This window comes from Sinohyriopsis cumingii, chromosome 2 (assembly GCF_028554795.1).
Source record: "Sinohyriopsis cumingii isolate HCF-2022 chromosome 2, ASM2855479v2, whole genome shotgun sequence".
Taxonomy (NCBI): domain Eukaryota; kingdom Metazoa; phylum Mollusca; class Bivalvia; order Unionida; family Unionidae; genus Sinohyriopsis; species Sinohyriopsis cumingii.
Window position 1 is genome coordinate 94,541,499 of NC_142962.1, and position 18,974 is coordinate 94,560,472.

At 33.2% G+C, this 18,974-nt stretch overlaps 1 protein-coding gene across 2 annotated transcripts in view; it reads right to left on the reverse strand.

Annotated features, from left to right (window-relative positions):
• LOC149805405 (ankyrin repeat and EF-hand domain-containing protein 1-like) overlaps positions 1–17,720 on the reverse strand; it is a 40,998-nt gene extending 23,278 nt beyond the window's left edge. For both annotated transcript variants that reach the window (XM_089949957.1, XM_089949958.1), the window contains exons 1-5: positions 16,993–17,720; positions 11,875–12,074; positions 9,140–9,413; positions 6,299–7,103; positions 3,193–3,419 (exon numbers count right to left, since the gene is read on the reverse strand). In XM_089949957.1, the coding sequence (XP_089806083.1) occupies positions 3,193–3,419; positions 6,299–7,103; positions 9,140–9,413; positions 11,875–12,074; positions 16,993–17,338 (1,852 nt within the window). In that variant the 5' untranslated portion in view covers positions 17,339–17,720. The remainder of the gene's footprint in view (positions 1–3,192; positions 3,420–6,298; positions 7,104–9,139; positions 9,414–11,874; positions 12,075–16,992) is intronic.
• Between the last annotated feature and the right edge of the window lie 1,254 nt (positions 17,721–18,974).

The following is an 18,974-nucleotide window of genomic DNA, read 5'->3' on the forward strand; positions in this document are numbered from 1 at the left end:
TCCAAATCTGCAAGTGCATTATGTGACTGTAGATCCAGGTCTTTGCAGCTTGCAGTGGATTCAGCTTATAAGTAGATGTGTATGGTATTTGGTTTCAAATACTGACACCTGTGTAATGTCATAACTCTATATTACATACAATTACATTTGTAAACAATTTTTGACAATTTTTTTAAATGTGTGTTAGAAAGGGGAATGAGTTTTGTATTTGATGACAGTAACAATAATGTAAGAAAACCCTGATATAACAGAACTGACAGCTAACAATTTCCTACAAACTCTAGAACTTTTATACCCTAATTATCGACCACTCCAGTGGCCTAAGTGGTTAGAGTATCTGTGTCAGTTTTGGAAGGTTCTGGGTTTGAACTCTAGCTGAGTCATACCAAAGACTTATAAAAATGGTACTAATAGCTTCCAAGCTAGGTGCTTAGCATTAAGAGCTTAGTGTTAGGACTGGTCAGCCTGGTGTCAAGATAATATGATTAGATAGAAAATGATGCCACATGTCTGTAGCATGATGCCCCAGTGCTAGAGATCACTATAAACTGCCACACTGCAGACATCATAGCAATGTGACTGAATAATTGTTAAAGCTACATTAAAAATCTAAACCAGACCCTAAATATCTGTATTCAATGGCAAAATAGTTGTCAGATTTTGGAAGAATCTGCAAATTTGAATTTTTAGAATGCATGTAGTTTACCCACAAAATATATGAGAGAGACCTTGAATCTGAGACCTTGTCAAAACAATTTCTTTAAGATAAATATATGATAACCGACCACCCAGAAGACATTTGACAACAATCAGAGTCTGTTGTAACCAATTCTACTTCCATAAACAAGATGCAGTCACCTGTTCTAGCTGTCTTTGCTATACCATATATACTTGCTTGTAAGTCAAGTCAAACTGCAAACAACAAAGATCCTGATCCACCATAGAATAATGTACCTGCATATCAGGGTATATTTTGCTTGTTCTACTGATTACTCTTAATTCATTATGTAATTACAGATCTGGGTCTGTGCAGTGCACAGTTGGACTCATCTTATAAGCGAGTATATGTGATATTCTTCCTATATCCCTCTCTAGATCTTTGATATGAACTGCATCTTTAATGAAACAACCATCAGTCAGGTTGACATATATCTTATTATTCTGTGGTTGAAACATTCAACAAGAAGACAGAATCATCTGTAAAAATGCCTGTTGGGAATTTCGTCAAAGATTTCATATATGGAAGTTCCAATTTACAAAGCATTCAGGGAAGTAACTAGTACCATGAATTTTGCTCATGAAACAAAAGCGTATAAAAAAAACCACCAAACATTAAAAATATTGAAAATTAAGAATGGTGAATATCAAAAGAAATGCTTACACCTGTACCACTAATCTAACATGTGTGCCAAGTTTTAAGTGATATCTTAATGGTTTCAGAGTTGTGTTCCAGAAACAAAACGATAAATGATGGATGGATGAGCAGATAAACAGACAGAAACATTACAAATATAGAAACTGAAGAACTGTGAACAGCAAAATGCATGTCTGAATGATAAGCTTAACATGTGTACCAAAGTTCATAAGGATATCTTAATCAGATGTAGAGGCTTGCTCTAGAAGCAATTGTGGATGGATGCATGGATGGCTGGGTGGATGATTGAATGGCAAAAAATTCAAAATAATGAAACTGAAAAAATGTATTAAAAAATTGCACTGTTGTAGCCTAATAGTTTTAATACCAAATTTTCACTGAGGTATCTTGAACTGTTCTGGAGTCATGCTCCAAAAATATGCACCCAAACATTTGACATATTACTGTGATCAACCCACATATTTAAATGAATGTATACTGAACATGATGAATATGGGCCAACAAATAATGGTATCTTTAATGCTGGTATTATGTCGCTCTAATAACAAAACACTAATAAAAGCATAATGTTTTTAGAGAAGAATTTTTTCTTCAATTGCTATAAATACAAAACGGTTTGTTTCTAGATAATGAAATCCATAAAATGCTCCATCTATGTTTAAAATCCATACAATGCCCCATCAATGTTTAAAATCCATAAAATACTCCATATTTGTTTTAAAATCCATAAAATGCTCCATTAATGCTTAAAATCCATAAAATGCTCCATCTATGTTTAAAATCCATAAAATGCTCCATCTATGTTTGAAATCCATAAAATGCTCCATCTATGTTTAAAATCCATAAAATGCTCCATCTATTCTTAAAAAATAAGGATAAACAAGAGTACCATGAATACATGCCTTCCCTATGTTTAATAGTCTTCTATGTAGGCACTAGTTATGGTTGACTTGGGATTTTACTGACCAAGGGGTTTCAATGACCACAATCTTTGGTCAAGGTGTGTGGTCTTCATTTAAGTTCAGTGTGCAGAAACCATTATTTTCTTATTAGATTTGCCATGACAGTTATCTTGACCTTTAGACCATCATATATCAATAGGTTTCTTTACTACCTTAAGTGCAAGTCATCCATTAGTTTGGTCAAGGATGTTATTTCACAAAACACATTTTGCTCTGAGGCATAATGACCATGTATTTTTATATTTTGAACCCAAAATTAATAGGCCACTCTCATACTTTAAGCGTTAGTCCTGTATAAACTTTGGACAAGGTACTAAAGTTACTTTTAACAAAAACAACATTTTCTTCTTTCAAAGTGATCTTGACCTTTTGGGCCCAAAATCAATAGACTTCTTTTCACCAAATGTGTAAATCATTCACAAACTTTGCAGAAGATAACTAGTCATTAACTTAACTTTTTGTACAAAAATCATTTTCTTTTTACAGTCACAGTAACCTTGATTTTGACCTTTTGACTCTAACTAAAGCAAATAGGGTTCTTTCTAATCCCATGTGCAAAGTATCTATGAAGTTTGATCCATTTCTGTGATGTAGAATTAATATTGTTGTGCAGAAACCATTATTCTTCATTAAACCACAATGACCTTGACCTCTGACACTAAAATAAAAAAAACTTTTTTTTTGATTCCCCAAGTAAAAGCCACCAGAAAAGCTTAATTACTGTAAGCAGAAAACACAATTTTTTTTTGTAGTAACAAATTTTTTTATGTACAGATGGATAGACAGACATTATCATAACATAAAATGCTATGAGTTTTAGTAGGTACACTATATAAGTATTATATGCTAGGATACCCTTCTTGTTTTCTGTCTGAATTCTAGCTCCTTTCTGGATGAGGAACTGCACAACATTCTCCCTTGAGCTCTCGATTGCTCTGGTCAGGACTGTCCCACCACTCATTGTCATGCTGTCCATATTTGCACCACTGGATATAAGGAACTCCACAATATCTAGCTGACCCGCATGACAGGCATGGTGGAGAGGGGTCCAGCGGAAGTTGTCAATGGCATTGATATTGGCCCTACAAAATAAGCATTGATAGTGCTGATTAGTCTCTGTAAAAACAATGACCTGTATTAATGTATCAGAAACATTTTGATTTCTGTTTACATGCATGATCACAACTGACAGGAAACATGGTATTTTATAACTCATTCAAATAAATTCTCAAAGGAAGAAGGTATATTGTACCTTTGTGATGCAAATGCATTGTCTGCTGATTGGTTGGTTGGTTTTAATGCCACTAAGTAAACATGTTGTTAATATCATGCATTGAAATGAGGCCTAACTGCCTTTAGTAAGAAAACACTATGGCAACTTGCTCAAACTGGCCTGGGTGGGTATCAAACCTGCAAAACATGGATTATGATTATAATACTCTACTAACATAGCCACTGCAGCTTATTTCTAACTATAAAACCAAACATTACACATAAACTACAATAAAGATTGCAATGAAAACAAAATTTCTCATAGCTGTAGAACAACCACAATCTACTAAAATTGAATCCTTTCATGACATCATCCACTTTAAATACATGTGTGTTTCTTTAAGCTCACAGGTGTCAATCAACTGCTACTAGTTATGAAATCAGAAAAAGACATTATATGATTAGAGTTGGACTAAACTTTTTGTGCTAAAAATGACAAATAGAAAAAGACATTATATAATTAGATTTGGAGTAAACTTTTTGTGCTAAAACTGGCACTAGGTATATCTTACTACATCATAAATTTTAGTGTTGGGGGCATAGGGGGCAGTCCTACCTCAATTCTGACCTATTCCCCACTGACCCCAGAATATGCAATGGTGGATCTATGTACATAAAACTAAATAACTCATAAAAAGTATGCCATTTTCAATTATTATCCTTTTTTCATGTTTCTTTTTTCATGTTTATTTGTTTATCTCACTATATATATATATATATATATATATATATATATATATATATATATATATATATATATATAAAATAATAATAATAATAATGACCTTATTTAAAGAGGGTAACACAATTAGCTAAGAACTAATCTACCTTGAGGCCCTCATGCAAAGGAATTTATTTATTCTAGCTGCATCTCTGAAGCCGAGTGGCCGAGTGGTCTAAAGCGCTCTTCGTTACGGATCACTGCCATCTCACCTCTGTCTGCGGCGGTTCGAGTCAAAGATTCAGCCAATGTGGTCATGTGAGAAAGCTTGCCAGTAGCTTCTCGTGGGTCGGTGGTTCTTTCCGGGGTTTTCCGGGTTCTTCCTCCACCATTAATACTGGCCGCCATGTATAGCCTATCGTGCTGAAAAATGGCGTTAAACCCCACAACAACAACAACAACAATCTCTGAAGCCACTGGATATATTGGATTTGGAAGAAGGAAATAGAGTGGGCATTTCTAATCTCAACTAGAATACTATTCCAGAGCAGAGTGTGTGTGTGTGTGTGTGTGTATATATATATATATATATATATATATATATATATATATATATATATATATATATATTTTTTTTAACCAGACAGAACAGAAAGTGATATCCCTGGATTCCTATAGAAGAATGCTTGATAATAGTAGGCAGAATTAATATTTTAATACAAATTCGTATCTCTGTTTACCCATGGACCTGGGTTAGAAACTCTGTAGAGTACGGATTAAAAATTCTCTAACCTGTATGATTGTATTATTTGTATTAAAATATTACTTCTGCCTACTATTATCCAGCATTCGTCTATAGGAATCCAGGGATAGCACTTTCGGTTCTGTCTGGTGTATATTTATAATTCTCTATAATTAATTCTATATACCCTGATTTCTTTCATAGGAATATGGAATGACTGTAGATACATGAGAATTAATTACTAGGTTGTCATGTTGTTGTTGTTGTGGGGTTTAACGCCATTTTTCAGCACACGATAGGCTATACATGGCGGCCAGTATTAATGGTGGAGGAAGAACCCGGGAAAACCCCGGAAAGAACCACCGACCCACGAGAAGCTACTGGCAAGCTTTCTCACATACCCACATTGGCTGAATCTTAGACTCGAACCGCCGCAGACAGAACTAGGTTGTCATGCGAGTGTGTCTGCTACACACAAGTGCATATAACATCGATTAAGTAACATCATTTTTTGTGATGTGTGCTGAGTCGTGAGGGAATATGGGCTTGTGTGTGCAGGCAAGGCAATCGGTGCCATTTACCTGTGGACCTGGGTTAGAATCTCCATAGAGTGCAAATTAAAATTCTCTAACCTATATGATAGTATTATTTGTATATATATATATATATATATATATATATATATATATATATATATATATATATATGTATATATGTGTGTGTGTGTGTGTGTGTGTGTGTGTGTGATGTGATTTGGATTTTTAATGTAGCTTTAATAATTTTTCAGTCATTTCACTATGATGTCTGCAATGTGGCAGTTTATAGTGATGTCTAGCACTGGGGCATCATGCTGCTGACATATAGCATGATGTCCCACCCAGTCACATTATCCTGACACCAACCTCTTGATGCTGAGTGCCAAGCGAGGCAGCTGTTAGTACCATTTTTGTAAGTCTTTGGTATGACTCGGCCAGGGATCAAACCCACGACCTCCTGCATCCAAGGTGGATGCTCTAACCACTAGACCACCGGAGCAGTGTGTGTATATATATATATATATATATATATATATATATATATATATATATATATTTGTGTTCTTGTCTTTCATACAAAATATAAAACTTTGTCAGGCACTGTTTGGATAAAGGTACCATATTATCATTAAAATGACACTGTTTACAAAATACTATCTCCTCTGTGACACATAAATCACTATTCAAAGTTTTAATCACAACAGCAGATATTAAACATAACTGAAATAAGGCATGCTGAGTTAAGCTTACCCATTCTCCAACAAAAACTTAACCATGTCAATATTTCCAATGCCGCATGCAACCATCAGAGGAGTTTTGTAGTATTTATCTCTTGTATCAACTGGAGTTCCTCGAGCAAATGCATTTTTCAAAGAATCAAATTCTCCACTCCTGACAGCATCATTGATATTAATGTACGTTTTCTCTGGTTGTTGAAGGTACCAGGCAGAGTCATCTTGCAGTGGATGTGCTGGCGGATGATCTCTGTCAAAACGTCCTGTATCTGTGAAGTTTATGTGCCGTTCAATGTACATTTCTGGTGGTGCTCCTCCAAATCGTCTGGGTCCTTCCTCCATTGTACATATTGGCATAGCAAGCTTAAATTTCCCCTTTTTCTTTCCACCTTTTCCCTTCTTTTTTTTCTTTTTTTTTCCTTCAAAAGCACTCATCAAAAAGTTTTTATTGAGATATTTCTTTCCAGCAATGAATTCATTATAGTCTATTTTTCCATCTCGTTTGTCATGGAGTTGCATGACTTTTCTCAATTCTTCTTCCTGGACAGGAGCATTCATCCCTGAGATACTGTCAAAAAAGTCTTCCTTAGAAACGGTTCCATCATCATCAGGGTCATAAGTTTTGAACATATTTTTAATCATCTCCTGCCTTTGAAATACCCAGTCATACAAAGCAATTGCCCAAGGTTCATTATTCTTTCCAACTTTCCCAAAAGACTTCTCAGCTTTTCTTGCTTCCTTTACAGCCTCTTTATGACCTGCATCTTTAGCAATGGTTCTAGCAGTATTACCTTCATTGTTCTTTGGCTTGGGATTGCAACCTGAAACAAAATAAACACAAACCAGTCTGTTTTAAAAGTAGGAAACATAAGAGACAGAAAAACAGACAGACCATGAGGCAAAGCGACTAACAGAGATTTACTCTCAACAACTTGAGAAAAATTTGATCTGATTGATGATGATGTCAAAATCACTTGTCAGATAATTTTAAAATATTAGTTTGATTATGATTCAAATAACTTTTCCATATTAACAAACTACAGAAAAAAAATTTCTTCAAATAGTAAGGTTTAAAATTCAAATGAATGGATATTTATAGCATTTAAAATACAATGAATGATGTACAAGCAAATTTTAACTTCAATATTAAAAATGTTGAACTTACAACAAAATGTTATAAATGACAAAAACAAATTTAACTTATGGTAATAATAAAATATACATACAAGATCTGGGTGTAGAATAAGTATGGAAAGACATATTATATAGTACTATCCAATAATGAAAAGTGTAGCATTAGCCATTCTGACTGCTTTCAACAATGATGTTATTATTCTTAATTCTGAGATGAGTGTTTATGTAACTGTTGGTAGCTGTGAATACTGTTAACTTGTTATAAACTATTAGACTTAGAAAGTGATGGTTTAAAATAAGTAGTTACCAGTATGCTAGCTGCATCTTAGAAAAATGAGTAGTTATGCTAGTTATGTCTTAGAAAAATGAGTAGTTATGATAGCTGTATCTTAGAAAAATGAGCAGTTATGATAGCTGTATCTTAGAAAAATGAGTAGTTATGATAGCTGTATCTTTGAAAAATGAGTAGTTATGATAGCTGTATCCTAGAAAAATGAGTAGTTATGATAGCTGTATCTTAGAAAAATGAGTAGTTATGATAGCTGTATCTTTGAAAAATGAGTAGTTATGATAGCTGTATCTTTGAAAAATGAGTAGTTATGATAGCTGTATCTTTGAAAAATGAGTAGTTATGATAGCTGTATCTTTGAAAAATGAGTAGTTATGATAGCTGTATCTTAGAAAAATGAGCAGTTATGCTAGTTGTATCTTAAAAAAAGAAGTAGTTATGCTAGATGTATCTTAGAAAAATGAGTACTTATACTAGTTGGATCTTAGAAAAAAAGTAGCTATGCTAGCTGTATCATAGAAAAACAAGCAGGCAGTTATGCTACCTGCATCTTAGACAAATAAGTAGTTTTGCTAGCTGCATCTTAGAAAAATGAGTAGTTATGCTAGTTGTATCTTAAAAATTAGTACTTATGCTAGTTGTATCTTAGAAAAATGAGTAGTTATGCTAGTTGTATCTTAGAAAAATGAGTAGTTATGCTAGTTATATCTTAGAAAAAGAAGTAATGTTAGTTGTATCTTAGAAAAAGAAGTAGTTATACTAATCGTAGCTTAGAAAAAGAAGTAGTTATGCTAGCTGATTCTCAGAAAAATGAGTACTTATGCTAGTTGTATCTTAGAAAAAGAAGTAGCTATGCTAGCTGTATCATAGAAAAACAAGCAGGCAGTTATGCTACCTGAATCTTAGACAAATGAGTAGCTATGCTAGTTGTATCTTAGAAAAATGAGTAGTTATGCTAGTTGTATCTTAAAAATTAGTACTTATGCTAGTTGTATCTTAGAAAAATGAGTAGTTATGCTAGTTATATCTTAGAAAAAGAAGTAATGTTAGTTGTATCTTAGAAAAATAAGTAGTTATACTAATTGTAGCTTAGAAAAAGAAGTAGTTATGTTAGCTGATTCTTAGAAAAATAAGTAGTTTTGTTAGATGCATCTTAGAAAAATGAATAGTTATGCTAGTTGTATCTTAAAAAATTAGTACTTTTGCTAGTTGTATCTTAGAAAAATGAGTAGTTATACTAGTTGTACCTTAGAAAAATGAGTAGTTATACTAGTTGTACCTTAGAAAAACGAGTAGTTATACTAGTTGTACCTTAGAAAAATAAGTAGTTATACTAGTTGTACCTTAGAAAAATGAGTAGTTATGCTAGCTGTATTGCCATCTTAGAACATGACAATGATTATTATTGACTCATCACCTGTTCATTGCTCTTACCTCTCTGAACTAAGAATTTAATGCACATGGCATGACCTCCCATTGCAGCCAAGTGGATTGGTGTGTTAGATTCAGAGTTAATTTGGTCAAATAAGGCACCAAATCCAGCCATACAAGCCAAAACTTCAAAATGTCCATTAGCTGCAGCAAAATGAGCAGCATGATTGTGTTTAACATCTAGTGCATTGACATCACCATCATTAGAAAGAATGGCTCGAACAGTTTTCACGCTTCCACTGCTAGCTGCAGCCATTAATGCTGTTCTTCCAGTTTTCTATTAAAAAAAATTAACAATATATTTTGACTATCATAGTTTTACAGGAGGATAAAAAAGCATCATTATAAACACAATCATTCCTTTTATTAATTATACTCAGTAATTAATATTCTTTTGCTTCTTAAGATCAATACGTGCATTTTTTATTACAAGACTTAAGAAAATATATGCATCCTTTTTTCTTTCATATGCTAGTACTCAAAGAATTCGTTTCAGATTCAGACATGCAGGACAAGTGACTTTTTCAAAAACAATCATAAGCCTGGACTTAAATTCCTTGTGCCCAAAAAAGTCCTATTTTTGTCACTATTATTTTGACAAAACAATGAAATGGAAAGAAATTTTAAAAAATCATTAAAAAAATCATAATATACTGACTAATGTGCTTTTTCACCCATCAAAATATTTCACATAAATCACTGACGTAAAATCCGCTTGCTCAAGGAGGACACATTTTTACTTATATTTTGACATTCCTACCCCATCAAGAAACATTACCTGGTTTTCCCCTTATTCTTGTGATATTGGTCATTGAACCCATGTTCACACTTCAGTGAAGAGGGGCTCACAACCAACAATGATTTCAACATGTTATCAATTTTTGCCTGTTTAGGAGGTAACTTCTGAATAATTTTGGCATACAACCTGGCTCTTGTGATTTATGGCTGTATGCCTTTAGGTCAATGTACAGACTGTATTTCATTACTGTCTGTAAGTAAGCATAATTTTATTCTGGGACCTTGGTGTAATTTTGTTTTCTGAATGCTAACAAAATCTCCATGTTGCTTGATCAAAGTTAAAAACTGAAATAAAGTCAGAGAGGAACTGATTTTATTTTGATACTGATCAGTAAAACAGTAGCTTCAATTTCATAATTAGTTTGTGTGATATTACTGTGGTTGTGTCACAATTACAGAAAACATGCACTTTATTAGTAAATCAGTGGTTATTAGCTCCTTTAACAATATGGATATAAATATAATGAATGATGTCAGTTCCATTAGGACATAAAAAAAACAATGTATTGGTGGCTTTGATAAGCTGCTAATCCAGCTTAATTGTAAAACAATTACAGATTATCCACTGCTGGATATATTTGACCAGCAATGCATTATAAGGTCAATATGAGCAGGGGACAACTTATTATTATTCATGCTATACAAGTGAATGCTAATGATAGGTAATCATCGAAATACAGGGAACAGAAACTGTAAACAACATAGATCCTGATCTGCCATAGCATAATGCACCTGCAGATCAGGGTCTATGTTGTTTATTCTACTGATTACTCCTAACAACTGCAAAGACCCAGATGTTTTGGAGCATTATGCAACAGCAGATCTGGGTCTGTACAGTTTGCAGTTGGAACTGACTTGTAAGTGAGTATATACAGTATTAAAAACTTACCATCATCTTTCAAAAACTTCAAAATAATATACAGTATTTTGTAAGTGAATTCAAGATTTCAAGCATATTAGATAACACCTTTTTGGGCATGCCCAATGGGAAACTCATTTATATTATAAGAGAGGCCCAATCTAGACTTTTTAGTGGAGCCCCCATTTGTAAGGCTATCCAATGTTTTTTAGTGTAGAAAGCGTAAAAACAAAGAGACTGGGCTGACTTAAGTTTATAAATGCCTGATGAGTGAAAAAGAAGGCTCAATCATCATGCAGGGGGATGCTATTTAAAACATTGTTTCAATAATCTACTGATATGTCCTACCAAATATGTCTCACTAGATAATCTCTCACTAGTTATCTGGTTAATCAAGAGTTAGAAAAGGAAGAAAATTGCTCCTGATTTTAAATTGTTTACCTTTATGGACAGGAGGACTTAATTTTCTTTCCTTTATCAGGTTTCTTTTCGTCTTTCTTTTTTCTTAATGTCATCTCAGTGTATGATGGAATTAGTTTGTTAGCTGAATCTATATCCATACCTATCCAGCAATTAGAATGATTATGTAGTAATTTAAGCAGTCCATCCACATTTTATGCACCTTTAAACTTCTTGGTGTTAAGAAAATGAAAAACGAAGGCTTTTTCATTCTTACTCATGATTTTTCAATATTATGGCACATGAGAACTGTTATTTCCATTAAAATAGCCATCCCAAGAACACACTTTCATATTCCATGGATGTTTGACTTATCTTACAATGTCACACAAAAAAGATAACAATAAAGACAGTCTTAATCACAGGATGTAAGGCAATTGGTCAATTGGACAAGATCACTTTGCATGAACTTCAGTACCATATTTCATTAGTGTGGTAGGATTAAATATCAGAAAAGATAATCAGATTTGTTTGTACAAATATGCAATGACCAAATTAGATTATAATGTCATTATAGCACTGTATCAAATTTTTCAAAAATTTTTTAACCATTGGGGACTTTCTGGTCTGCATTGGGGTGCACACATGGTTTTAAAAAAATATAGTTCCTGAATATTTGTACCTCTTGTTTAGAATTTGGATCAGCATGTTTCTTCAGCAAAAGAAGACACATATCTTCATTATCCATTGCTGTTTCACAAGCGAAAAGAAGAACAGGAATGCCCTCCTTTGATATATTGTTTGGTTCAGCTCCATGTGTCACAGCTATCTCTAGACTCTTTGCATGGCGTTGTGTTGGAGAAATGCAGTAGAAAAGAATTCCTAGTGGAGAAAAATCCATGGAAACTTTAATGTAGTTTTACATATTAAAGTGCATACATGTAAAGGATCAGTAATTAGTAAAATAAAAGACTTCAAATTAAATATGTCTAGAGCATAAACTTGAAGACTTATACAGCAAAAACTGAATATCTAGATTCTAATTACAAAGACAGATAGATAGATAGATAGATAGATAGATAGATAGATAGACGGATGGATGGACGGACGGATGGATGGACGGATGGACAGACGGACGGACACACAGACAGATAGATAGACACAGCGAAACCCCACTATAAGACACTTCATTAAAGCATACAATTGGAATATAGCATGATCACAGTATGGCTACTGAAATTTTGCAATAAATGTTTGCCTAGTTCTTAAAGTCACAAAGTTTTAGTGCCAAAATAAATTTAAAAAATTGATTTAATAATCTGGCAATATGTTGTTGTAGTCTGGAAGAAAAAAAATATCTTCTTAATTTTGCTTAAAATTACATTAGCTAGTTAACAAACTGATAACTGTTAATTTAATTATTACTCAACCAGCAACAAAAAAAGCCATTAAGACGTCATTGTGTTTTTTATGTATCCTGTGAACATCTATTGTTCAATCCAGGGTAAACAATAGCCAATAAATGTTTGCTCAGTCATTGGGCACACTGAACTGAGAACAATGCAGAGGTCTTAATTGTTTCTCATCCAAACTTACAAATCAATTAATTTATCACCAATTTAAGGGAAACAATATACCACCAATGCCTGTTCAATCAAACATCATACATACCTGTTGAAATAGGTTTGTTGCCCAAATTGTCAAGAGCAGTTTTAGTCATTGCCATACACTCCTATCAATGCCTTTTTATTTTAAAGTCAGAAATGCAAATATGCAAATTCATATACAAAACCCATTGTAATGGTATAGTAGCATGCATATACTTATACTGCTGTGGAACACTGACTGGAACAGAACCAACTAAAAAACAGACCAAAGCAATGGGAAGAACTCAAAGTGGGTGAATTTTTCAAAGGAAGACTTATACACATAGAAATATATGATTGGCACATTCTAAACATTTATGTTCCTTCACAATATAATGCAAGAAAAGTACAATTCATAGAAAAACTCACTGAGTACATACAAAACATCACTATGGATAAATTTTTCTTGGGGGAGATGTCACCTGGGTCGAAAAGGAAATAGGCAGGAAATTTGGTTTAATAGCAAAATATATATTCTTAAAACTATTTTGTTGAAAACTCACAGATGGAAATAATTTGATAGATAATCACAGAAAGCTAAACCTTTTAAGGACAAAATATACCTTATGAATACAAAGATGACCAAGTGAGTAGATTGAACACATTTGTTATGTCAACAATAGGAATGGATTATGCTAAAAAATGCAACATATGTGTAAATAAAATTTCAAACCACTATACAACTGAAATAGAAATGAAAATAGAAAAAACAGATAAATAGGGGCCTAGAAATGATAAGAAAGAACTCAATAATTTTATGGAAAAAGAACATTGAAATATCAGGACAGAATGGAAAATTTAAACGGAAAATTTAAAGGGAAATTTTAAAGGGAAAATTTAAAAAGAAAACCAGATCATACTGCAGAATTAGAAAATAAAAGCTAATGAAAAAGAAAGAGGAACTACAAACATTGGTTACCAAAATTACAACAGAAATGAAATCAGACATAGGGCAATTATAGAGCTAAATAAAATTAAGAAAGAAGAAACTCAGGGGAGAAGGATAAAGGAGAAGAAATTTGGAGATATATATGAAAAAGAGAAAGACCTGTATAAGAGGGAGGAATTACAAATGGGAACAGGAAAAAAATATATGACAAATAAAGGAAGGGAATGCAGTTATCAGAGGGAAAGAAATGGTGATGGAGAAAATTAGAACTTTCCACTAATCCTTATATACATTGTAAAAAATAGACGAAGTGGAAATTAAAAAATATTTGCAAAATGCTAATGTCAAACACATAACAGCAAAGCATAAAAGGGGTGTGAGGCTTTCATACAAGGAGAAGAAACTACAGAAACAACAAATTAATGAGGTTAATAGAAGCTCCAAAGAAATACTTGTAAGTTAAACAAATACTAATGAAATATAGAGAGATATATGGAATGAAAATGATGACAAGAAAGTTTACAATATCATAAGACAGGAACATACCAAGGGCACTCTTATAAAAGTCCAATGGACTGAGATATGGAAGAAATTGGTGGGAGTAAAATCCTTGAAGATCCAAAATATGCTACCAAAATATCTACATGATGGTTGGTTGACCAGTCAAGTAGTTAGATACGATCAGAATCATGCCAAAGTGTCCCCTATGCAAAAAAGGACATTTCACTTCATAATACAATGCAATGCTAACAAAACAGAAGGAGACATCAAAAAGAATGTATTAAAGCAAAAAGGGAGATTCTGTATTCTGTCCTTAAAAAGAAGATATTATTTACTTATATGGATAGGATACCCAATAAAGAGATTTTATCTACAGTAATAGATTTTATCACAAAAACTATGATAAGTCGTGGAAAAGTCATCATATTAGAAAAACTAAATAGACATGTGCACATATAATAACTAACAAACAAATACCAAAACATCTGTACTGAGGAAGAATCACTGTCAGGGATGGGTTCCTGGTATTCACCCTACTTGGGGTTGGCATTGCATGGGCACATACTGGATGCCCCTCCCTTACATGTCTGTTTCAGTAGAGAATAACCTTAATATCTCAATAGGAATAAAATATTAAATAGAAGGACTTGATATCCCCCTTGTTCATTAAATAAATTTATTTCATTTAAAATTAAGAAAATAGCTAAATAGTAACTACTATAAATGAAAGGGAAAACTTAAAGGATAATATAGTAGGTACAAACAGAAATACAGATCAGGTCAGGGATCTGTGAAACTTAAGAAGTTCTGTGTGTAGATACCATAGGGCTATGCCACAGGAAGCTATGCAACATGGACAGGCTTACAAAGAAGCCCAAGAAAATTGAGCTAGCAAACAAACATACCAACTATAGGGAAACATGAACCCAAATACCAAAAGCGTTTTCCCTGTGAGCTAACTATGCAGACACACACACAAACATAAACACAAAAGTCACCTCATTGTTTTTTTACCTATTGTTTCTATTTAGGCATATTTATATGATGTCCTCTAAGACAATAAGACAACAGTATAAAAATAAACAGGTTGAACTGAGAAAAAGCAAAATAGATGTGGACAAATCCCCTCCTTTGCAAGACGAGACCTGTAATAGAAACATAATAGACACACATATCATACACAGGACACTACATAGAAACATAAAGAAGGTTGTATTTTGCTTTCATTTTTTTTACGTTTCTGTATATATAAGCTCACACAGTGTCTCTCATCAATGAAATAGAAAACTTCTTTGAAAAGAATAGAACCAAAATGAACATAGGAAAAGCACAGAATAAATTTTCACGTTTTTTAATACAATATTGATAAAAGAGTAGACAAGCAAAATCTAATTTGATCACAAAGACAGACCTTACACAAAAAAACAGTAATCCACACAATATAGCACTGAATACAGCATACACAGGACAGTATGGAGATCTGCTGGCTAAAGATCACAAACAAAAAGCAGGGTCAAGGAAACTGGCCTTAGGTTGAGGAACCAGACCATGTACCCTGACAAGTACCAACAAAAATGTTAGGGAAAAGATCAATGCCATATCCAAAATATATGTAAATAAATTTTATATTCCAAATTCTTTTTGATTTTTTTAATGGTAAAACAACACTACCAACCTATAGGAGCTACATAAACATATAAAATCCTGTATAAACTTTTGGACACATGGGGGAACACCTCAACGGTTACCAGCTAACATAGCTGGGAGCTTGCAAGGGGTCCACATATAAAGAACAGAACCATTTAAGTTGTAGAGGTGAAGGGATTTACTGTTATATTCAAATATACAACTCCCTATTTTCACTTGCACTGTAGTGCAAAGTCATAGCTATAAATATTACTGTCAATTAATACTGCATTTATTCTTTTTTTCCTCTGTCTTCTAGAAAATGACTTAACTTTTTGCAGAGATCCCTCTTTGCACATGAAACTGAATACTTTACACGCCTATTGGGTCAGGCAGTTATGTACAAACAATTAAAGTGATGTTGTTCATAATGTTTAAGGATTTACAGATGGAGATCTGCATATTAATAATTTACAAATGTCTTTCAATACCTTCTAAATAGAAGTGCAGCATTTTGTCAGCAGATTCAAGATTTCTTTCAGGCAAATGAGAGAACAATTTTTTCTACAAGCCCAGTGGGTAAATCACTTATGATATGATAAGAGTCCAATCTATATATAGAGGACCCAGGCATCATACTATATGATTTTTTGAGCTGTGGCTGAGGATACACATACAATATTTTCTCATATCAACATAATGGTTTGATAGGGTACATAAAATGATCCAGGCATTCTGTGGACCCCCAATCATTGTGCAATAGCGAGGTTTCACTGTACATCATAAAGGACCTGGATAATTTATGTTTTATTGTAATCTTGGTATACCATATGGATCCAGTAATAGATTCTATACCAATTTTTTGCTTAAATTCATATTGGTTATTGTTTTGTGAAATGCTTGTGTTAGATAAGTGAATAAATTATAAGTTATCTAGACTTGCAATTTACATCATGTTGTAATAACTTTGGAAGGGATATATAATTTCCTTGATGCTTATAAAAGTTATTTTAAAATATGACACAAACCAATTGGCAATGGAAGTAAATTACTTGCTGAATATTACTGAACACATGTCTGCAAATAAGACAGAAAATGACTGAGATATGTAGTTTCTTGATTTTTTAATTCTTCATACCTTTTCCTTCGAGATCTGTAAGCTTCATATTTGCCCCAGCTTTTGCCAATTTTTCTAGGCAATGAACATGCCCATACTCTGCAGCCCTCATTGCAGCTGATCTCCCCTTAAAGTCAACCACATCTGGATGTGCTCCAAGTCCTAACAGAAATTCTATCATTTCATCATCATTTGCACATGCAGCAACACTTAATGCAGTATGACCTTCGATTTGATCATTATAATTTATCAGGTGTGGTACTCCATGGATAGTCATCTTTTCTATCTGTGATTTGTCCTTTTCTCTTACACACTGAAGGAGCTTGCACACCTGCAAGATCTCCAACCGTGTTTGTGCGACGGGCATTTTATAAGTTTAAGATAAATATCAATTGAAGATCAGCGTGTCTTTAGCAAACGAACCTTTTTGAAGCTATGTTTATTTCGTGATAAACACATGCCCGTTCCACATCAATTTAGTTCGCACAGACTGTTCCATCGATACATTAATTGGATCTCCAATATAATCTCCATTATCTTCGCGTGCCGAGTAGGAGGTTATGAAATATTTATCACGCATTAGAGATTCTAGACATGGATCACGAGTAATTTATCAAATAAACTGAAGTAATTTGCTAGTGAGGCAGGACTAGTTTTGCTCCATCGTTCCATTAACTAACATACAAGTATATTTATATAAATCTTAAACGGAGTCTATACAACGTCATAGTCTTCAGAAAGTTGACGGGTTACCAGGGTGAATATACTCGAGTTTCCTTTGTAGTTTTCCCTTCCGAACTATGAATAAGATGACAACCAAAGTAGTCCGACTAATTAATTTTGCTAACTGCACACGCGGACTCTGGCTAAATAGTTCGAATTATCGGGATCGGACTAGGCGGTAACAAGCTGATTCGGACCAAGCTTATTTGGCCCGAATTACAGGGTGATTCTGCTTTGATTACGGGCCGATTCGGATCATGTGAAACATTATTCAGCTTTGTCAGGGATTTAAATGTGACAATTACATTTGTATAAAATATATTTCTCATTATTTTTCAGAGATGTTGAGTAGTTCAAATATGCATTTAAGGAAACAAACCTCCGAGAATGTGTGTGTGTGTGTGTGTGTGTGTGAAATGAAATGGAATAATGTAAGATTGCTTGTGTTGCATTGGAAATTTAGAAGCGAAGTATATTTTTTCTCAAGTAGCTATATATTTTGTCTCAGTATGACAATATTTTAGGGTTATTTTTGGTCGATGTATACTTACGAGAATATGTGAATGCCTTTAATATATATATATATATATATATATATATATATATATATATATATATATATATATATATATATATATATATATGTATATATATCTATATATCTATGTATATATATATATATCTATATATCTATGTATATATATATAGATCTATGTATATATATCTATCTATCTATCTATCTATCTATCTATCTATCTATATATATATATATATATATATATATATATATATATATATATATATATATATATATGTATGAGACTAGGAGTGCGGGAAAGATCGTGAGGGCAAAGAGAGACGTGGTACCTTCTAGCAGAAAAAACGGCCCTTTTTAGGGCTCCAAAAGATTGCCTTTTATTAAATAGGGAACCATATTTGGCTTGGTATCCCTCCTTGACTAAACTATTCTCGAAACAAACTTGACCCATTGGAACACCACAACAAACTTAACTTGTTAAACCTAACAGTGACAAAACTTGTATATGTCGCTTGGACATATTAATTTAAATAAGACCAGTATGGTTATTTTTATGTACACTAAGTACTAATATTAGATAGATACGCTAGGAAGTAGGAAATTTAACAGACTCGTTAGATTTGAACTAATTGCACAGGTGGAAAATACATTATTGGTACTTTTTATTGTCCATTAGCAAAAACGGGACTTGATTTGAAATAAGTACGGGCTAGCGTTTTTGGGAGTACTTAACATCCATCGC